The sequence below is a fragment of the Lynx canadensis genome, chromosome B1 (genome assembly GCF_007474595.2).
Source record: "Lynx canadensis isolate LIC74 chromosome B1, mLynCan4.pri.v2, whole genome shotgun sequence".
Taxonomy (NCBI): Eukaryota; Metazoa; Chordata; class Mammalia; order Carnivora; family Felidae; genus Lynx; species Lynx canadensis.
In genome coordinates, this window is record NC_044306.2 from 84,403,785 (window position 1) to 84,427,704 (window position 23,920).

Genomic DNA, 23,920 nt, shown 5'->3' on the forward strand with positions numbered 1-23,920 from the left:
TTCTAACCAATGCTCTATTTCCCTACTCTTCTTTGTAGAAGAACCATTTCAAGAGCTGTCTCCACTTTGCCTCCTCTGATTGTCTTTTGAATCCATTTTCATCAGGCTTTCATCCTATTACTTTACCTAAACAGTTCTTGTCATGATCAGGAATAAATTGCCTCCATGTTGCTAAATCCAATTGAAAGTTCTCAATGTTCCTCTCTTTGGCACATCTGTACACTGGATCATTATCTCCTTAAAACACATTCTTTAGAAGGTATCTGAGATACTAGACTTTTTTTGTCTTCCTATCAATAGGAAGCTGGCCACTTCTCTGTTTCTTTTGCACATTATTCCTCATCACACCAACCTCTAAACTGTGAGATGTCCTACATCTGAGACTAGATACAGAGTTTTCACTCTTCATTCATTCACTCACTTCCACTCAGTCTCAAAGCTTTTGATATTATCTATATTCTGATGATCCCTGTATTTTTCTCTCTATCCTTGACTGATCCCTTGAACTCCAGACTCTCACATCCAACCACCTGATACCTTTATTCGCCCTTTAAATTAATGCCTCACACTTAAAATGTTCAAAACTGAACTCTCCCTTCCTGTCTGCCTCCTTCCTTCCCCTAAAATCCTATGTATCCTCACAGTCTACCCATATGAAGAAATTGCAATTCCACCCTTCTCACTGTTCATGCCATAGTCTCTGTAGTCTCTGATTCCTCTTTCTCTTACTATCTATATCCAACCAATCACAATATCTAGTTTGTCTCCCTTCAGAATAAAAATAGAATCTGACATGTCTTGACTTCATCCTAATTTCTTCTAACCCATTTTGGTGCTTCTCTCTTTGCTTCCCTGCAGTCTGTTCTCTGCACTGCAGCCCAGATTCTCATTTTAAAACTTATGTGTCAGCTTAGAATCTTCTTTCAGTCTTCCATCTCACTCACGAGGCAAATATTTTTAGAGTGTCCTATGGAGTTCTATATGATTCACCATTGCTTGTGGTAGGCAGACTGCGAAGATGTCCCCTGAGATTCCCAGCTCCCTGGTGTACATGCCATGCATGATACTTTCCCTTTGAATGTGGGTGGGGTCTGTGAATATGATGGGATAGTTACTTCCCTTATTAGGTTACCCCATGTGCCAAAGGTGATGGGATAACCACTAGTCATTATACTAGGTAGCTGGGATAACCTTGTATAAGTTCCCATCTTAGCATACTAGGAAGAAAAACTCTCCTCCTGACCTTGAAAAAGCAAACTGCCCTCTTATGAATTGCCTATAGAGAGGGCCACATAGTAAGAATGTGAGGGTGATCTCAAGGCATGGAGTGTCAGTAGCAAGAAACTAGCTGATAATTGGCAAGAAAAAGGGGACCTCAGTCATTCAGGCACAAGGAAATAAATTCTACCAACAACCTGAATGAGCTAGGAAGTGGACTCTTTCCTAGAGCTTCCATGAGGCAGGAGAATTCAGTGCATCCTACATGATGATTTCATTCTTGTGAGACCCTGAGCTCAGGACATGATCCATACTTCTGATCTTTACACTGTGAGTTTGTGGTCATTTGTTGTGCAGAAATGTAAAAAGAATGAATACCTCCCTTACTTAGTCTTCTTGTACGCTCTTTCTACCCTACCCAGCTTTAGCCATAATGGTTCTTTCTCCTCCTTGAATATGGGGACCAGGTTCCAAGGCTTTTGGACCATCTGTTTCTTCTGCCTGAAAAGATTTTCCCCCAAGAAAGATATGTGACTTACTTCCTTACTGCCTTTAGGTGTTTGTTAAAATGGCATTGTATTAGAGAGTTCTTTTCTAACCACTGAGTATAAAGTAGCAGCCCCAACCCGATGCTCATCCACCTTCTTTCCCTGCTTAATTTTTCTCCATGGAATTTATCATATTCTAATGTATCATTTATTTATTTTTTTGAGTTCAAATTCCATGAGAGCAGGGATTTTGGTTTTGTTTTCTGTTGCAACAATCCTTGTGCGTGGAATAGTGCTTACAACATAGTAGGTCCTTAATAAAAGTTTGTAAATGAATTCATATTTTCTGGTTTTTGAACTTATTTTTAAAGGATTTTTGGTTTAAAATGTCATATTAAAGGAGAAAAAATATTTTTAAAACCACAACATTTTATAGCTTAATAAAAGAATGTAACGTAGATCCAAATGCAATTAAGCATAAAAATATAGACACTAAGAATTGCTTGGTTTCAGAGTGCATGCCCCATGGTACAATTTAAAGCTTAGTGAATTTCTTACTACATAGGTTTGAAAAACATTATAGTCTAAAATTATGTTTATACACTGTAAAACTTTGACCATATACTGTATAACTTTTTTAATTCTAGCTTTAAAAAAAAATCTCTTAGCACTGTTTCCTACCATTAAGGAACTGGCATAAACTACAAAGCACAACACAGATAAAAATATACATAATTCAAAATTTGAGTATTAAGTACTGACCCATCACTATTATTTATTGCTAATTATTTAATAATTGCCTCCTTTAATTCTCCATGCCTGCTATTTTTGGAATGTTTTCAGAATGTCTTAGAATATTTTGATTGGTTTAGTGACATTTGCAAACCATTCTTGTAAAGAGTTTCTGTTCCAGGAGCATGTCCATTTTGAGTAAGAAAAAAAATGGTCTTAAAAGTGTATATATGTATAATCTTTGCCTTCAAATAATGTCTGAAGCAATCTATGCATACCTCATATGGTTACTTTCTCCCTGCTATTTCTTTTCTCTTCTAATGATCTCTGCTTAGGAGGTGCTCTTTTCCTCTCAATCTTCTTTCTTTCTCTTACTCAAAATAAAAATTCAAACAAATAAATGTAATAAAATAAGTTGACACAGCAAAAAGCCCTAGCAATAGTTTCTCTTTTTAGGTCTAAATGTGACTAATTTTAGTTGGTAAGTTCATCCCATGAATGGGAATCATTGGTTTGGGAAACTCACTGAACTTCCTGCATGAACACCTTCCTCTCTAGTCTGATGAAATGTTCCCCATGGTTCATGTGGATTTTTTTCTCTCATATATGACATTTCTATGTCAGCATATATCTTGAAAGTATAGAGCATGGGATAAATTGACACTTTGACTTTGCTGTTTCAAGTCAGTATTGCCAGAAATTGGAAGATTTGGTTCACATAAAATAGGATAACCTTTTAATGATTTGGATTCTCTATTCCCAGACTGAATGGCTGTTTTTATTTGCTGTTAATTTATTATCAGAGAAAATGGCTGTGTCCTTTCTAATTTATTGTATTTTATAAATTAACATACAGTAAAATTGACTTTTTATTGTTTATATGGTTCTATCTATTAACACATGTGTGGATTCTTGTAAACACCACCACAGTCAAGAAACAGAACTGTTTTCACCACAGTGAATCTCTCTCCTACTTCCCTGTTAATTCACACCTCCACCCACCCTAACCCCTCTGACCACAATGTATGTTCTCTATTACCATAGCTTTTTCATTTCCAGGACATATAAATTGAATCATAGAGTATGTATCTTTTTGAGACTGGCTTCATTCACCCAGTCCAATGCCTTTGAAATTCATCCAAGCTATGTGTATCAACAGTTTTGGTTTTGGTTTTGGTTTTTAATTACTAAGCGGGATTCTATTATATGGTTGTAAGATAGTCTGTGTAACCATTCACATTAAAGGATATTTTGGTTGTTTCTAATTTGGAATGATTATGAGAGGGCCTTGTAAAATATTCATGTGTAGGTTTTTCTGTGACCCTAAATTTTCATTTCTCTAGGGTAAATATGATTGGAATTTCTGGGTCATATGGTAAGTGTATATTGAGTTGTATAAACACCCAAGATGCTTCTTTTTTTCCCACCAGCAGTGTATGAGAGTTTCAGTGGTTCTGCATCCTCATCAGCCATCCTAACATATGGTGACATCCCATAATGCTTTTAATTTTCACTTCCCTGTTGACCAATGACATTGAATGACTTTCCATGGCTTATTTGATATCTGAATATCCTCTTTTGAAACATGTTGGTTCAACTTTGCCCATTTATTAATTAGGTTGTTCCTTTTTTTGCTGTTGAGTTTTGAGGACTCTTTATGGGCTTTGGAAGCAAATTCTTTGTTAGATACATAATATGCAATTATTTTCTTCTAGTCAAATGTTTGTCTTTTCATTCACATAACAATATCTTTCACAGAGCAAAAGTTTTCAATTTTGATGAGGTTCAAATTATTGATTTTCTTCCTTTTTAGATTTTGCTTTTGTCATATTTAAGAACACTTGACTAAACCCAATTCATGAAGATTTTTTTCTTATATCTATATCTATATAAAAAGTTTTAGACATTCAGGTCTGTGAAGCATTTTAACTTTTGTTTCAGTTGTGAAGTCAAAACAAAGGTTCATTTTTTTTCCCAAATGGATGTCTAATTATTTCAATACCATTTGTTGAAAGGACTAGTCTTTTTTATTTAATTGATCATAACTTTGTCAAAAAATAATTGATCATGTTGCCTCTGTATTGTTTCATTTATAAATATATTTTCCCTTTCACCAACACCACATAGTTTTGATTACTGTATATTTACAGTAAGTCTTAAAATCAGTAAATGCAAATTCTCCATTTTTGTTCTTCTTTCTTTTTTTTTTTTTTTTTAAATTTTTTTTTCAACGTTTATTTATTTTTGGGACAGAGAGAGACAGAGCATGAACGGGGGAGGCGCAGAGAGAGAGGGAGACACAGAATCGGAAGCAGGCTCCAGGCTCTGAGCCATCAGCCCAGAGCCTGACGCGGGGCTCGAACTCACGGACCGCGAGATCGTGACCTGGCTGAAGTCGGACACTCAACCGACTGCGCCACCCAGGCGCCCCTGTTCTTCTTTCTTAAAATTACTCTGGCTGTTCTATTTATTTGCCCTGACTTATAACTTCTTGAATTAGCTTATCAATATCTATAAAAGATCTTGTACAAAATCTACAAAAAGATTTTGATTAGTATTTTATTAAATGTATAGATCAATTTGGGGAGAACTGGCATCTCTATAAAGTTGAGTCTTCAAATACATGAACACTATCTGTCTTGCCATTAATTTAGAACTTCTTTAATTTCTTCCATCCGCATTTGTAATTTTCAGTATATAAATCTTATACATCTTTGCACTTAGGCACTTGGTTTGTATCTACCATAAATGATAATTTTTTATGTCAGTTTCCGTTTGTTCATTGCTAGATGTTTGTGAGCTGAACTTAATGTCCTGTGAAACCTCGTATGGTAGTTTCAATATCACTCAAATTTTCAAAGCTTTTGTTGTATCATTAAGACCTGTCCTTCATCTTTGTCACTCAGTTGACAGTCTGAGACCTGGGGGGTAGTCGAGTCCATAAATAATTTCTCAAAGTCTCTGGTATTCTATTTAGATTCATGCATGCACAGCTTGAGGTGAGGCCAGGTATTTATGAACAATATTAAGAAGTCCCTTTCCTGACCTCCTTCCTCTTCACACTATCTCTGGCACGTTCCTGTTTCCTGTGGCTTCCCGTTTGATCCTCCAGCCAGAAAGCTGGGGGTTTATTTATTTATTTATTTTTTTTTTTATATGAATTTATTGGCAAATTGGTTTCCATATAACACCCAGTGCTCATCCCAAAAGGTGCCCTCCTCAATACCCATCACCCACCCTCCCCTCCCTCCCACCCCCCATCAACCCTCAGTTTGTTCTCAGTTTTTAACAGTCTCTTATGCTTTGGCTCTCTCCCACTCTAACCTCTTTTTTTTTTTTTTCCCTTCCCCTCCCCCATGGGTTCCTGTTAAGTTTCTCAGGATCCACATAAGAGTGAAACCATATGGTATCTGTCTTTCTCTGTATGGCTTATTTCACTTAGCATTACACTCTCCAGTTCCATCCACGTTGCTACAAAGGGCCATATTTCATTTTTTCTCATTGCCACATAGTATTCCATTGTGTATATAAACCACAATTTCTTTATCCATTCATCAGTTGATGGACATTTAGGCTCTTTCCATAATTTGGCTATTGTTGAGAGTGCTGCTATGAACATTGGGGTACAAGTGCCCCTATGCATCAGTACTCCTGTATCCCTTGGATAAATTCCTAGCAGTGCTATTGCTGGGTCATAGGGTAGGTCTATTTTTAATTTTCTGAGGAACCTCCACACTGCTTTCCAGAGCGGCTGCACCAATTTGCATTCCCACCAATAGTGCAAGAGGGTTCCCGTTTCTCCACATCCTCTCCAGCATCTATAGTCTCCTGATTTGTTCATTTTGGCCACTCTGACTGGCGTGAGGTGATACCTGAGTGTGGTTTTGATTTGTATTTCCCTGATAAGGAGCGACGCTGAACATCTTTTCATGTGCCTGTTGGCCATCTGGATGTCTTCTTTAGAGAAGTGTCTATTCATGTTTTCTGCCCATTTCTTCACTGGGTTATTTGTTTTTCGGGTGTGGAGTTTGGTGAGCTCTTTATAGATTTTAGATACTAGCCCTTTGTCCGATATGTCATTTGCAAATATCTTTTCCCATTCCGTTGGTTGCCTTTTAGTTTTGTTGGTTGTTTCCTTTGCTGTGCAGAAGCTTTTTATCTTCATAAGGTCCCAGTAATTCACTTTTGCTTTTAATTCCCTTGCCTTTGGGGATGTGTCGAGTAAGAGATTGCTACGGCTGAGGTCAGAGAGGTCTTTTCCTGTTTTCTCCTCTAAGGTTTTGATGGTTTCCTGTCTCACATTTAGGTCCTTTATCCATTTTGAGTTTATTTTTGTGAAGGGTGTGAGAAAGTGGTCTAGTTTCAACCTTCTGCATGTTGCTGTCCAGTTCTCCCAGCACCATTTGTTAAAGAGGCTGTCTTTTTTCCATTGGATGTTCTTTCCTGCTTTGTCAAAGATGAGTTGGCCATACGTTGTGGGTCTAGTTCTGGGGTTTCTATTCTATTCCATTGGTCTGTGTGTCTGTTTTTGTGCCAATACCATGCTGTCTTGATGATGACAGCTTTGTAGTAGAGGCTAAAGTCTGGGATTGTGATGCCTCCTGCTTTGGTCTTCTTCTTCAAAATTCCTTTGGCTATTCGGGGCCTTTTGTGGTTCCATATGAATTTTAGGATTGCTTGTTCTAATTTCGAGAAGAATGCTGGTGCAATTTTGATTGGGATTGCATTGAATGTGTAGATAGCTTTGGGTAGTATTGACATTTTGACAATATTTATTTTTCCAATCCATGAGCAGGGAATGTCTTTCCATTTCTTTAAGTCTTCTTCAATTACCTTCATAAGCTTTCTATAGTTTTCAGCATACAGATCCTTTACATCTTTGGTTAGATTTATTCCTAGGTATTTTATGCTTCTTGGTGCAATTGTGAATGGGATCATTTTCTTTATGTGTCTTTCTGTTGCTTCATTGTTAGTGTATAAGAATGCAACTGATTTCTGGACATTGATTTTGTATCCTGCAACTTTGCTGAATTCATGTATCAGTTCTAGCAGACTTTTGGTGGAGTCTATCGGATTTTCCATGTATAATATCATGTCATCTGCAAAAAGCGAAAGCTTGACTTCATCTTTGCCAATTTTGATGCCTTTGATTTCCTTTTGTTGTCTGATTGCTGATGCTAGAACTTCCAGCACTATGTTAAACAACAGCGGTGAGAGTGGGCATCCCTGTCGTGTTCCTGATCTCAGGGAAAAAGCTCTCAGTTTTTCCCCGTTGAGGATGATGTTAGCTGTGGGCTTTTCATAAATGGCTTTTATGATCTTTAAATATGTTCCTTCTATCCCGACTTTCTCAAGGGTTTTTATTAAGAAAGGGTGCTGGATTTTGTCAAAGGCCTTTTCTGCATCGATTGACAGGATCATATGGTTCTTCTCTTTTTTTTTGTTAATGTGATGTATCACGTTGATTGATTTGCGAATGTTGAACCAGCCCTGCATCCCAGGAATGAATCCCACTTGATCATGGTGAATAATTCTTTTTATATGCTGTTGAATTCGATTTGCTAGTATCTTATTGAGAATTTTTGCATCCATATTCATCAGGGATATTGGCCTGTAGTTCTCTTTTTTTACTGGGTCTCTGTCTGGTTTAGGAATCAAAGTAATACTGGCTTCATAGAAGGAGTCTGGAAGTTTTCCTTCCCTTTCTATTTCTTGGAATAGCTTGAGAAGGATAGGTATTATCTCTGCTTTAAATGTCTGGTAGAACTCCCCTGGGAAGCCATCTGGTCCTGGACTCTTATTTGTTGGGAGATTTTTGATAACCGATTCAATTTCTTTGCTGGTTATGGGTCTGTTCAAGCTTTCTATTTCCTCCTGATTGAGTTTTGGAAGAGTGTGGGTGTTCAGGAATGTGTCCATTTCTTCCAGGTTGTCCAATTTGTTGGCATATAATTTTTCATAGTATTCCCTGATAATTGTTTGTATCTCTGAGGGATTGGTTGTAATAATTCCATTTTCATTCATGATTTTATCTATTTGGGTCATCTCCCTTTTCTTTTTGAGAAGCCTGGCTAGAGGTTTGTCAATTTTGTTTATTTTTTCAAAAAACCAACTCTTGGTTTCGTTGATCTGCTCTACAGTTTTTTTAGATTCTATATTGTTTATTTCTGCTCTGATCTTTATTATTTCTCTTCTTCTGCTGGGTTTAGGCTGCCTTTGCTGTTCTGCTTCTATTTCCTTTAGGTGTGCTGTTAGATTTTGTATTTGGGATTTTTCTTGTTTCTTGAGATAGGCCTGGATTGCAATGTATTTTCCTCTCAGGACTGCCTTCGCTGCGTCCCAAAGCGTTTGGGTTGTTGTATTTTCATTTTCGTTTGTTTCCATATATTTTTTGATTTCTTCTCTAATTGCCTGGTTGACCCACTCATTCGTTAGTAGGGTGTTCTTTAACCTCCACGCTTTTGGAGGTTTTCCAGACTTTTTCCTGTGGTTGATTTCAAGCTTCATAGCATTGTGGTCTGAAAGTATGCATGGTATAATTTCAATTCTTGTAAACTTATGAAGGGCTGTTTTGTGACCCAGTATATGATCTATCTTGGAGAATGTTCCATGTGCACTCGAGAAGAAAGTATATTCTGTTGCTTTGGGATGCAGAGTTCTAAATATATCTGTCAAGTCCATCTGATCCAATGTCTCATTCAGGGCCCTTGTTTCTTTATTGACTGTGTGTCTAGATGATCTATCCATTTCTGTAAGTGGGGTGTTAAAGTCCCCTGCAATTACCACATTCTTATCAATAAGGTTGCTTCTGTTTATGAGTAATTGTTTTATATACTTGGGGGCTCCGGTATTCGGCGCATAGACATTTATAATTGTTAGCTCTTCCTGATGGATAGACCCTGTAACTATTATATAATGTCCTTCTTCATCTCTTGTTACAGCCTTTAATTGAAAGTCTAGTTTGTCTGATATAAGTATGGCTACTCCAGCTTTCTTTTGGCTTCCAGTAGCATGATAAATAGTTCTCCATCCCCTCACTCTCAATCTAAAGGTGTCCTCAGGTCTAAAATGAGTCTCTTGTAGACAGCAAATAGATGGGTCTTGTTTTTTTATCCATTCTGATACCCTATGTCTTTTGGTTGGCGCATTTAATCCGTTTACATTCAGTGTTATTATAGAAAGATACGGGTTTAGAGTCATTGTGATGTCTGTATGTTTTATGCTTGTAGTGATGTCTCTGGTCCATTGTCTCACAGGGTCCCCCTTAGGATCTCTTGTAGGGCTGGTTTAGTGGTGACAAATTCCTTCAGTTTTTGTTTGTTTGGGAAGACCTTTATCTCTCCTTCTATTCTAAATGACAGACTTGCTGGATAAAGGATTCTGGGCTGCATATTTTTGCTGTCTAGCACCCTGAAAATCTCGTGCCAATTCTTTCTGGCCTGCCAAGTTTCAAAAGAGAGATCAGTCACGAGTCTTATCGGTCTCCCTTTATATGTGAGGGCACGTTTACCCCTTGCTGCTTTCAGAATTTTCTCTTTATCCTTGTATTTTGCCAGTTTCACTATGATATGTCGTGCAGAAGATCGATTCAAGTTACGTCTGAAGGGAGTTCTCTGTGCCTCTTGGATTTCAATGCCTTTTTCCTTCCCCAGTTCAGGGAAGTTCTCAGCTATTATGTCTTCAAGTACCCCTTCAGCACCTTTCCCTCTCTCTTCCTCCTCTGGAATACCAATTATGCGTATATTATTTCTTTTTAGTGTATCACTTAGTTCTCTAATTTTCCCCTCATACTCCTGGATTTTTTTATCTCTCTTTTTCTCAGCTTCCTCTTTTTCCTTAACTTTATCTTCTAGTTCACCTATTCTCTCCTCTGCCTCTTCCATCCGAGCCGTGGTGGTTTGCATTTTGTTTTGCATTTCATTTAAAGCGTTTTTCAGCTCCTCGTGACTGTTCCTTAGTCCCTTGATCTCTGTAGCAAGAGATTCTCTGCTGTCCTGTATACTGTTTTCCAGCCCAGCGATTAATTTTATGACTATTATTCTAAATTCACTTTCTGTTATATTATTTAAATCCTTTTTGATCAGCTCATTAGCTGTTGTTATTTCCTGGAGATTCTTCTGAGGGGAATTCTTCCGCTTGGTCATTTTGGATAGTCCCTGGTGTGGTGAGGACCTGCAGGGCACTTCCCCTGTGCTGTGGTGTATAACTGGAGTTGGTGGGCGGGGCCGCAGTCAGTCCTGATGTCTGCCCCCAGCCCACCGCTGGGGCCACAGTCAGACTGGTGTGTGCCTTCTCTTCCCCTCTCCTAGGGGCGGGATTCACTGTGGGGTGGTGTGGCCCGTCTGGGCTACTTGCACACTGCCAGGCTTGTGATGCTGGGGATCTGGCGTATTAGCTGGGGTGGGAAGGCAAGGTGCACGGCGGCAGGGGGGGCAGGCTTAGCTCGCTTCTCCTTAGGTGATCCACTTCAGGAGGGGCCCTGTGGCAGCCGGAGGGAGTCAGATCCGCTGCTGGAGGTTTGGCTCCGCAGAAGCACAGAGTTGGGTGTTTGCGCGGAGCGAGCAATTTCCCTGGCCGGAACCGGTTCCCTTTGGGATTTTGGCTGGGGGATGGGCGGGGGAGATGGCGCTGGCGAGCGCCTTTGTTCCCCGCCAAACTGAGCTCTGTCGTCCGGGGGCTCCGCAGCTCACCCTCCCTTTGTCCTCCAGCCTTCCCGCTTTCCGAGCAGAGCTGTTAACTTATGACCTCCCAGACGCTAAGTCGCGCTTGCTGTTGGAACACAGTCCGTCAGGCCCCTCTGCTTTTGCAAGCCGGACTCGGGGGCTCTGCTTGGCTGGCGAGCCGCCCCTCCGCCCCGGCTCCCTCCCGCCAGTCCGTGGAGCGCGCACCGCCTCGCCGCCCTTCCTACCCTCTTCCGTGGGCCTCTCGTCTGCACTTGGGTCCGGTGACTCCGTTCTGCTAATCCTCTGGCGGTTTTCTGGGTTATTTAGGCAGGTGTAGGTGGAATCTAAGTGATCAGCAGGACGCGCGGTGAGCCCAGCGTCCTCCTACGCCGCCATCTTCCTGAGCCTCCTTATTTATTTATTTTTATTTCTGCTATGCAACTGCACCCTCTTCAGGGACCAAGAAGCAGAAGAACAGAGAGAGATAAAAAGTAAAGGGATTCACCCTACACTCTTACGATGTCAATTGCAATCAGAGAGGAGACTTTCCTTCCTTCATAGTATTCAGCCTCCTGCAATTCCTCTTTGCTGTCACTTTTACTGCTGCCCCCACTGGATTACTTGGGGGCTGGGATGTGAGAAAGTGGAAAAAATAAAAATGAAAACCATTCTTCTGAGTGTTGGGAAACCCATTTTATATTCCTTGTGCCAGGATTTGAGGGCTTCTCCTGGAGTTCTCTCTGTTTGCACCATTGACCGCCTCTAGGCTTAGGGCTCTGTTGAGTCCAGATCAGGAGCTACCAGAGAGGGGGAAATGGTAAACTCACCGCTGGCTCAGTGGTATTTAAAATTCTGATCTACCCCAATATTCCTTGTACTATTTACTTTGAGTCTTCAAACAGCTACTCTGTCCATCTGTCCGGGTTTTATAGCTGCATTCGGTGGATGCAGGAGGGTAGAGTGTACTTACTCCCTCTTACCTACAACTCATTATGTACCAGTGGGCAGCTCTTGATATCCTATTATTTTTAATATACGTTTGGTTGCCTACGAATCCTGACAAATTCATTCACAAGATGCCGATCTTGTTTTCTCACCTTGGTTACAGGATATGTCTTAAGTTTAAAGATGTATTTTATACTTCACCTTTACATTGAATCAACAAGTTTCCAAACATAACTTATCATATATTTTTGTAATAAAGTCATGAAGAGGGAAAGATATGCTTTAACTTATTTCTATTAGGATAATTACTTATATTTGAATAATACTATTTTTAGCAGTAAAGAAGATGCTATGAGTCAATGAGTCTGAAAATTGAAGAAATGTATTTGTGATGTACTCTTGAAGCTTTGTGGCCCAGACTGTACAATATAGTAGTCACTGCCATACATTAAAGCAGTTTTGTACTTACACTTAAGATCTTTTGTTTTTGGTCACATAAATCTTGTGGGATAAGTAGGATGGCTTACTATCTTCATATTTTATAGCTGGGGACATCTTTATAGATGCTATGTTGCTTGCTCATGGTCACATAACTGTTTACTGTAAAGTAACCAAGGACTTTGTTACTCAAAGTTCACTGCACTGCTCACTAAACCATACTCTGTTATTTAATGGTGTGTGATGGCATAGATAAGTTTGAACCAAAAACACCAAGTTCCCCAAAACCCTTGACAAGTACTGATATAAGGCCTTTAAAGACAGGCTATACTGCAGTCTCTCTGGGCAGGCATTAGACAATGTCTCAGGACCTTTAATAGAGGAAAGAGAATAATATGGTGACATTTAATAATAGAGGAAAGAGAATAATATGTACTTTAATAAGAAAGCCTGACAGGAATGCCTGGGTGGCTCAGTTGGTTAAGGGTCTGACTCTTAATTTCAACTTAGGTCATGATCTCACAGTTCGTGAGTTCAAGTCCCACGTGGGGCTCCATGCTGATAGTGCAGAGCCTGCTTAGGATTCTCTCTATTCCTCTCTCTCTGCCCTTATCCCACTCATGCTCATGCTCGCTCTCTCTCTCTCTCTCTCTCTCAAAATAAATAAATAAAAACTTAAAAAAATAAAATAAAAAAAGAAGAAAACTTGGGATGCCTGGGTGGCTCAGTCGGTTGAGCTGCCAACTTTGGCTCAGGTCATGATCTCACAGCTCGTGGGTTCAAGCCCCACATCAGGCTCTGTGCTGACAGCTCAAAGCCTGGAGGCTGCTTTGGATTCTGTGTCTCCCTCTCTCTCTTCCCCTCCCCTGCTCACATTCTGTCTCTGTCTCTCTCTCTCTCAAAAATAAATAAACATTAAAAAACATTTAAAAAAAAAAAAAAAGAAGAAAACTTGACATGGATGGAATGCAAGAGAAGGCTCATGGAAGGTGAAAGTAGGTTCTTCAAGCGTAATGAAACAGAGGTGAAAAAACTGCTTGGGATGTTACCGTTGTGAAGGGACATGTGTAAGAGACATTCTAGAGGACTAGTCAGCAGGGCTTAATGACTTATCGGAAGGTAGAGGCAAGACACAGGTAGAGATGGAATATTCTATGGCATATTTTTCTTTGGAAATGATATGCTCTTGACGTGTGTGAGTTGGAGTTTGAGGAACAGTTTAGTTTCAAGCTTACAGAATGTAAAATATCAGGACAAAAGGAATTTGGAGTTCTAGACCAGGTTAAAGAATTTCTATCCCTGCTGAAAGAAGTTAGAGTAGGGAATGTAGAATTATGATAGATCCTCATACACGGGATACTTGAATTGTAATTATGGATGGAATTTCTGAAGGCGAGCTTTATAATGAGAAAACCAGAGACCAAAACTTGGAGCGTATAAGCTATAATGTTAAGAACTACTGAAAGTTTTATTTAAGTAATAGTTTGAAAGTATTTTATGGCTTCTGACATTTATGAATTTCAGCCAGAATAGAGGTGTGCTTAGTTATACATACTTAAATAGAACTCTCACTTCTTTCAGCCCTGAGTAAATCTAGCATCGCCAGGTAAAATGTATTCACCAGAAAGATCGTCAGGATGCACTCACTCACTAACTCTATTTGTTTACCTTTGTTTATTTTCTTGTCTGGGTGAAATTTGTATTTCTCAGGTCCATGTCTAGACAGTTTAGATGCAAGGCACGTCTCACAGCTGAAGATCCTGTGCATAGCACAGCACTACTTTATATTCACAAAAACTGGCAGTGCTAATGATGGTTTCTCCCTAGATGTTTAAGAGTCATTTGTTGGTTTGCATCTCTGTGGCATTTCCAAAACAGAGGAGTTATTTATATGCTGCTGTTTAACATTTCCAGAGTTTCTTTTTTTTCTTTTTCTTTTTCGTTTTGCTCTAGTAAGGATAGTGTAGTAGGTGGTGAAGAAGTCTAGAGGAAGAGTCATTAAATTTTCCTTTGTTAGAAGACTGTTTTACACTCCCTTTCATTCAGTCCTCTAAAAGTGTATGTTTCTGCATGTGATTGAATATTTCATTAGAAAGCATTAGGGGAGGTATTTTAAAGGCAGATTTTAAAGGACCTTAACCAGTAATCTACTCTGCATGCTGAAAATCTGAGTGAGAAAGGAATGTAGACTTGTATTGCTGAAAATCTCGTTTGCCTTCCATCTTGTTGGCATGGTTAAATATTAGTGCACAGAAGCCTCCCCCCCCCGACAAATCTTATTTGCAGAGGATACACTCCAAGACCCCCAATGGAAAATGTGGATAGTACCAAACCCTATATATACTATGTTTTTTCCTATACATACCTACCTATGGAAAAGTTTAACTTATTAGTTAGACACAGGAAAAGATTAACAAGAACAATAATAAAACAGAGCAATTATAATAATATATTGTAATAATTGCTATGTGAATGTGGTCCCTGTCTCACAGAATATCTTACTGCATTGTACTTACCCTTCTTCTTGTGATGATGTGAGTTGATAAAATGCCTACATGATGAGATGAAGTGAGGTGAATGACAGAGGTATTGTGACCCAGGCTACTGTTGATTTTCTGATGATATGTCAGAAAGAAGAACATCTGTTTCGGGACCACAGTTGATGATGGGCAACCAAAACCTCAGAAGGCGAAGCTGTGAAAAGTGAAACCAAGGATAAGAGGGACTACTATATTTGCTGAATTTAACTAGGAACTTTGATGTTGTGATCAAAATACTTTATCGGCCACGAACTATTCATCTTTTACTTCTCTTACAGCTTTCAGCATTAAACAGTGGTAATGACCTGTCAAGTGACTGAAATGGCAGTTTTTTGTTGTTGTTGTTCACGTAGATTGAGATAGTTATTTATTACTGCAGCCTGTTCTTATTGCCATATAAATTGCTAGGAAAGTGTGTAAAGATCACTTTTGTTTCTTAGCTCAGTCAAATTTGTATCCTTGTAAAAATGCCAAGATGCTGTGCTGTAAAGGCAGTAAAATATGTATGTATGCATTGGATATTATAAGAAAAACTAGCCCTTTTATTTGACTCCAAGCGTTAAGGTATTTGCCAGGTTTCTCATGACTTTGGCTTCTTTGGTTTGTTTTGGGGGAAGGTAAGATGGGAAGGTGGGAAGTGAGGGGAGGCTAGAATGTACCTGATATTTTCCCCAAGGCTGTATCAGCCCATGATGGCCTATGGTGCCCATGATAGAATCATATGATGCAATCACAGGGGTGACCAGAGCACTGGGCTTGAGTGCTGGTATTAGAGAATAGCTATTAGAGACCAACTCTTTGTTTTGCAGCGAAGAAAACTGAAATCCAGAGAGCTGGAGTGATGTCTCATTGGTCACATAGTTAGCAGTTGAACTGCAAGTAATACTTGGATTTCTTGGTTCCTAGCCCAGACATGTCTTCTATATATCTTCCATGCAGATACAGTGATTTCCCCTAGATAAAATTCAGTAGGATTTTGGTGATAAATAATAGTTAAGCTATTATTACTAGCCTCCTGAACCTGATGGGTGATAAATTGAAAGCATAATTAAACATTTAATAATGAATGTTTTTTCCAAATGTGTAGGAAATCACCTTTGAAGTAGCCTTTGGAAACATGAAATATATATTTCAATCATGACTCCCCTGATTGAAGAGAAGTGTTGAATACCCATACTCTGTGTGTATTAAATTGTTGCAGAATAAATAGAAAACACCTTCTACCTTTTATGTTCTAGTTCATCAACAGGGTGAACCATACTTTAGGTGTCTTGGATTCAGCTCTTTAGTTTATAATTTGGATGCCCCATTCTTTGTCATCCACAAATCTCAGATGAAGAGACTTGCTTTAGAGTAGTTAGAGCTCCCTATCCAAAATTGTTTTGGAATAAAAAAGATTTTAGAATCATTCTAGAGTCCCTAGATTGAGCAAGCTCCTTGCTTTGATTCTAATCTGGGACTATTTGGAAGCCTATAGGAGATAAAATGAAGTAGGAAACCCTGAAGGCATTAAAATTCTTTAAAAAGTAGCCAGATAATTGTTTTAAAGGGAATAGAGAGAGCTATAGTTCAGAAGCTTACTCTCATAGTACATCGCTTATTCATTCACTTTTGCACTTTGGAAGGTTCAGCCGCATTGTAATTAGTTATAAACCTGTGTTCTTTGAGCTACTAAGAGTGTAAGCTTCATAATATCAGCTGTTAATTCTAATTCTTTGCATCTCTGGTGAGCACTCAATCACTGTTGAAATGCATGTGCCATGGGATCCTGTAACCTCTTACTATAGTCTTAGCTGCCTATTTCAGTAACATTCCTGAAGAGGATCGAATTAAATCTGATACATTAACGACATCACAGTCTATTCCTGCTGCTGCTGTGGCTACTCTTACCACCGCTGCTGGTACTACCACTACAGTTACTACTACGACTATTCCTGCCACTGCTCTACTACTAGGACAAAGAGGAGGGCTGGCAGGAAAGAGCATTCATCTCATAGAAGGCATTGTGCTGAGCACTTGACATAAATCATGCCACAATTTAATCCTTACAAGAAAATTCTCAGTCTCCATTTTACAAAGTGTCATGAGGTTAAGTTCTTTGCCCAGGTCATGCAGCTAGCAGGTAGCTCAAAACTCCTGCTTTAACGCTTTTAACAACTATGGCATGTATTGTTTTATTACTCAGTCCTGCGGTGAGGGGTGGGGGTGTGAAAAATGTACCCTCGGCTTCAAATAATTATGGCATTATTTGGTTTAGTGCATTGAAAAAATGTAGACAGTAACACATAGGCTTTGCATTCCTAGAAATTCAGCTAGCTCAATTTACTCAAGCAAAACATTTCTAAACAACTCCTATGTGAAGAAAAAGATGTCTGTAATTGTTATTGATGATCCACTTGGGGGAAAAAGAACCTGCAAACCTCTAGAAAAAGCTGAGTAGTGCCAATGAAAGCTCTTATTAAACTCTTTAATTAATAACTATCAGTACTGAATAACTGTGCAGAGTTAAGTCACATCATGATTTATGACAAGTTAGTATGTCATTTTCAAGTGGGAAAATGGTATAATGAATTTTTTAAAACTATCCCAGAATTGGAGCTGATGCAGTTTTTCACAAATCATAGATTATAATGCCATCCATATACGTATCTTCTTTATGCAAATGTTTAAAGTTTCTGTATTAAAATTTCAAATAATTGAGTCAATATGATTTCCACTGATTTTAAAGTCACCAAAAAGCATTTTATTTCATATGTTACTAAGAAATCTTAATACACCACTTAACAAGTAAAACACTTTTCTTTATGTACACATTTTTATTTTATTACATTATGACATTGGGTATGCATTTGTCACCAGAATTTTACTCTTTCAATTTTCTTAGAAACATACTTAAAAAGGGTATACTTTATTATTTTTGTTTTTTGAGAAATACCTACCATGATCTAGTAACATAATTGGGTTTCATTTTCACCTAACACATTCATTATTTTAATTAGCATTTTGCTAAACTACTTTGTAAAAATGTTCCTAATCCCCTTTTCTGACTTCTTTAGTATAATATCATGACACTTGGAAGGAATTGGTTGAAAGAAATACACTATTTGTATCCTAGTTAAAGATAAAAACAAATTTCAGAAAAAAACATGATGGAAGAATATGAAGCATTGCATTTCTGTTAGTCAGTTAGACCTAGAAAGAAGTTATAGCAAAATGGCATGCCTAGGAGGTGGCTTGCTACCTATTTTCAAAATAAGATTCAAGGGGAAAATATCATTATGTGTCACACTGTTCCAATGGTATGGTGGCACTATTTATTCTATGTATTTTCTTGTCCAGGAAAAGAAATTAGAGAACCTTAAAGGATGGTGGTTATTAATTTTATTTTTATCTTTCATTATTGTTAATCAGAAAATTCATTGAAGACATTAATGATGGCAAAAATCTTTAATAAAATTATCATCATCATTAAATAGAGAAGTTTTTCAGTGACCAACAGACTTGAAGGAGCTAGAAACCTGGATTTCTCGTTTTCCATTTTGTTACCTTAATGTTTATTTATTTTTGAGAGAGAAAGAGACAGAGTATGAGCTGGAGAAGGGCAGAGAGAGAGGGAGACACAGAATCCCAATCAGTCTCCAGGCTCTGAGCTGTCAGCACAGAGGCGGACACGGGGCTCAAACCCACAAACTGTGAGATCATGACCTCAGCTGAAGTCTGGCACTTAACTGACTGAGCCACCCATGCACCCCGCCATTTTGTTACCTTAGATAAGACTTTTCATCTTTCTGAATCTCTGATTCTTTATTTGATTAAGTTATAGGTTGCACTAAATTATCTCTAACGTTAATTTCTGTTCTGCATGTACCTTAAATTTCTTCTGTTTACTGGAAGAGAATCTCCTTTACCTCATCTCTTAGAAAAATGAAGGGCTCCTGGGTGGCTCAGTCGGTTAAGTGTCCGACTTCGGCTCAGGTCATGATCTCACAGTCCGTGGGTTCTAGCCCCACGTCTGGCTCTGTGCTGACAGCTCAGAGCCTGGAGCCCTGCTTGGGATTCTGTGTCTCCCTCTCTCTCTGCCCCTTCCTCACTCACATTGTGTCTGTCTCTGTTTCTCTCTAAAAAATAAACATTAAAAATAATTTAAAAAAAAAGAAAAATTGGGGCGCCTGGGTGGCGCAGTCGGTTAAGCGTCCGACTTCAGCCAGGTCACGATCTTGCGGTCCGTGAGTTCGAGCCCCGCGTCGGGCTCTGGGCTGATGATGGCCCAGAGCCTGGAGCCTGCTTCCGATTCTGTGTCTCCCTCTCTCTTTGCCCCTCCCCCGTTCATGCTCTGTCTCTCTCTGTCCCAAAAATAAATAAACGTTGAAAAAAAAAAATAATTTAGAAAAAAAAAAATTATGTTAGGGAGGAGGCACAGAATCAGATTTTGTGGCCAGTGGTCCAATCAGAGAGGAATATAAAGATGTTTATACTCTCTTCTATTTTATTCAGCTGTAATCTCTATAACAGATTTGCACAACATTCCATGCAGTTGGCACAGAGGAGCCATGGTTTCTGCTGTTGTGGGGGATGTGGTGTTGCCAAACAGGACACCAATCCATGATATTTGTGTCTACTCCTAAGATCCAGGAGGAGGTGTCCCCTTCATGAGGTAGCTTTTGACACTCCATATACTTACCTCTTAAGTTTGTGGTTAACTTTTTTTTTTAGTTAAAAATAATACCAACACTATTAACTTGTTTTGATGTTTTTTATGCAGATTTGTTTAATTAAGACCAATGAAGGTAAATAGCACTATTTGTGGTTTTCAGAAACAAACATGTTTGGGCATATTTTAAGGAGAGAGAAGATTCTTACCTTTCCATTTCATTTATTTTTGGTTGCAGAACTTCAGATGGTGGCAAAGTTGTTGGCACCATAGAAGTCAGTGTCGTGAAGATGGGGGAGATTGAGGATGGGGAAGCCGACCACATCACGACAGATGTGCAGGGACAAAAGGTAGGGTCTCAGTCAGCATAATGCACAAATTAAATTAGAAATGATCAGTTTTGCCAGATGCCTGAATTATCAACACGTCTGTGCAGTTGAAATCTCATTATTTAAACACAAAATGAGAAGTCAACTCTGGAATGGGAGTGCCAGAAGTATGTTTCATCCACTGAACCAAAGTGTCTGTTTGCATGGAACTATGCAAAGCCATGCGCCGTTCAGAAACACCTTCTTCTTCGCCCTGGCTCCTGTGTTGACACTGCCTCCTCTCAATTGGAACAAAAATATTGATCACTGTTGCATTCTGCCCTAATTAACCCTAAGCAAAATGCACAGAAGATTCTGGGAGGGCTATCGCCAAAAGTAACCACTTTTCTACTCTCAAAACCCTCTTTAGAAAGAGACGCAAGTTGAATTTAGATTTCATCTTTATGTGAAGGAGAGCAGATTTGATAATGTTGTGCCTGATGAAATTGCAGAGAGAGAAGTAGAAATAGCATAAAATGGAAGGGGCAGCTTTGGAGGAGGGGCAATGGCAGCTAGAGGTAAAGCAGCTTCCTTGAAGCTGAGGATAAAGGTCCCCAGTGCATATCAATAGGTGTCCAGGATTTTTACTTTCTTTCATCTAAGAAAGAGAAATTTAATATAAGAATTAACTTAAATTCCTGTCTTAGGAATGCAATTGCCTATTTTATTGAGACACAGTGGATAGACTTACAAACTGCATTTTTTCAGGAAAGACTTTGTATATACACTATAATTCCTACCTTTTCATAAATAAGCATTCTCTAATGATAAGACCTATAGTGACTTACTTTCTGGCTTAGTGTCCCTTATCTAGGGGCATATTTGATTTTGGATGCTGAGGAAACATCTACATGGGAAATGGTGTTTATCTAATATAACAAATTATTAATTTTATAAAAGAAACCCAAGACTGCCCCTCAAAAGAATATTATTCTTGCCCTAGAATGAGCTTGGGTCTTACCTGCTGCAGCAAGCCTTGTGCTTCTCTGTTCCCCTACTCTCCCTCACAACATATCAAAAATCATGAAAATATTCCAAGGAGGCTCAAAGTTTGAATCCATTTGCCTGACAATGTGAGGGTTGTTGTGAGTTTTGCAGCAGATTCGCTTAAGATCTGTGTGTTCAGAACCCCAGTTGTGGCTCTTAGGATGTGTGCACCTGGGACCCCAATTATGGGGTCCCTTCATTCAATCCTTGTTTCCTTTAGAGTTCTATATAAAACTTGTGTTAGTCACCACCACATGAACGCTTGTATCAAGATTAAGGAGGAAATATTTGGAGGCCAAGTGAGAGACTAAGAACAGAAAAAGGCAGATAATTGTGCCTTGTCCTGTGGCAGTATGCCAGGAGACCAGTAGCAGAAACACTTCCTGTTTCAAAGGAGTACTACTTTGCCTGCTCCAAGCTAATAATAGATTATTATTAGATTATTAGATTAATAGATTAATAGATTAATAGATTATTAGCTACCTCTCTAGTTTTCTCAAAGCTTGCCCACCCCCTGACTCCTTTCCTGGGTTGCTATTATGAGGTAGGACAAATTGAATCATACTCTTCTCATAAACAGAGAACTAGGTACCCAGGAATACACCTCCCCAAAGCCCCACATAATGTTTCTGACTTAGTAATGTGAACTTGAAAAGACTTAACTGCACTGTTCTGGAAATAGGAGGTGGCAGTGTCAGCACGCACCATGTACAAGTCGTAAATTGACTAAAATGATAAATGTGCTAATCATTGTTGGCATTAGTTCTGTCCTGTCTGGGTTCTTAGTAAACATTGACCTTTCATGCATTTTTAATAAAGTTACTATAAATGTTGTTGGCAATCCTTCAGAATACTCATGGTTCAGTGAAAAACATGTAGTAATGTCCACTAGGTATGACATTTAGAAGAATTACGTGGAAATAACTTTATCTCAGTGGCTTACAAAGCATGATCAGAATTTTCTGGGATGTTTGTTAGAAATGCAAATGCAGGGACTCTTTTTGCAGATATGCTAAATCCAAATCTGTATGAAGTGTATTAACACAGTCCACGAATGGTGACTTAAGTCCTGAATGACTAAAACATGTGAAAAGACAAAGTAACCGAAATAGACGTTATCTCTAAAACAACATCCCCCTCCTTACTTTGTGTGAATGGTGGAGAATGAAGTAAAACTAGCAGGACCAGAATTTTGTGGGTGAGTGACACAGGCTATCTCTCATGTATATTGAAATAGATAATAGATTAACACCTGTTTTATCAGCATGGGCTTCCATAATAAAATACTACACACTGAACAGCTTAAACAACAAAAATTTATTTTATCACAGCTCTGGAGGCTAGGAAGTCCCAGGTCAATGTGCCAGATGACTTAGTTCTTGGTGAGAGCTCTCTTCCAGGCTTACAGACTTCTTGCTGTGTCCTCACATGGCCTTTCCTTGGCACATGTACACAGAGGCAGCGAGCTCTGGTGTCTCATCTTATAAGGACACCAGCCCTATAGGATTAGAGCCCCCACCCTTATCATCTTACCTAACTGTAATTACCTCTATAAAGGCCGTCTCCAAATACAGTCCCATTGGGTGTTGGGCTTCAACATAATGAATTTTGGGGAACAATCCAGTTCATAACAATATCCCTGACATAAAACTACATTTGAATCTTTAATCTCATATAACCTCCAGAGCATGAAATACAGTATAAATGAAAATCCAGACTCTGTCTTCTGCCATTAACTTACTTGTTGCCTCAAATCATATTATTACTTTACAGTTCTCATTAAGCAAAGATCATTCAGAAGGGCATTCACCATATCACACTGTTTCAAACTGTTATTTTTTATGTACATGCATAGTAATAGAAGGCAAAGTGTTAAAATATCATAGCCAAAGAAGGAAAATTTCACAGAAGAAGTAGTAACAACATTTTACAAAGCTCATATAGCAAGTGGAATATTGCATTAGGTATTCAAATTATTTTTTTTAATTTTTGGAGTCATCTTTGACTCATTTCTTCCTCTCATACTCAAATCCTGTTAGTAAATTCTGTTGACTCTGACTTTTTTTTTAAGTTATTTTTTACATTTATAAGTTTATTACCTTTTTTAAGGTTTATTTATTTTTGAGAGAGAGGGAAAGAGAGAGAGCATGAGCAGAGTAGAGGCCGAGAGAAAGGGAGAGAGAGAATCCCAAGCATGCTCCACACTGTCAGCACAGAGCCTGACATGGGGCTTGAATTCACGAACCATGAGATCATGACCTGAACTGAAACCAAGAGTCGGACACTTAACCGACTGAACCACCCAGTCGCTTTGACTTTGACTTTTAAATAAATCCAGAAACTAGTGACTTGTGAGTCCTTCACTCTTACAACATTGTCTGTTACAGACATTTTTACAGTAGTCTCTTAAATGTCCCTTCTTCCTCCTCCACGACACCCCCATCATCATAGTCTATTCTTAGCAGAACACTTATTAAAATGTAGCACAAAACATGTCATTCCTCCAATGGCTTCTCAACTCCCTGAAAGTGTAAACCTAAATCCTTTCAGTGTGTTGGCCCTCTCAGTGTGATGGTTCACCTCATCCTCTACTTCTCTTCCTTGCTTACTTTGATCCAGCCTCATTAGCTTCTTGGCTGTTCATTACATGTTCCAGGTAATGAAGGACCTTTCCAACTCAGGTCCTTCACCTTGGTTTTCAGTCTACCTTTGTAGTTTTTTTTTTTTCCCCAGGTAACTATATACTTCATTCCCTCATTTCCTTCTGTTTTTTTTTTTTTTTTCAAAATGTCACCTTCTCATTCTGCCTTCTCTGCCCTATATCCAAAATTTCCATGCCTACCTGAAGCTTTCTATCTCCTTTGTCTGCATTATTTTTTGTCCCTTGTAC

The 23,920-nt window shown here is 38.8% G+C and overlaps 1 protein-coding gene across 1 annotated transcript in view; it reads left to right on the forward strand.

Annotated features, from left to right (window-relative positions):
* INPP4B (inositol polyphosphate-4-phosphatase type II B) overlaps positions 1 to 23,920 on the forward strand; it is a 797,369-nt gene that overhangs the window by 556,055 nt on the left and 217,394 nt on the right. The window contains 1 exon segment of the mRNA XM_030313011.1: positions 19,914 to 20,025. Coding sequence (XP_030168871.1) covers positions 19,914 to 20,025 — 112 coding nt within the window.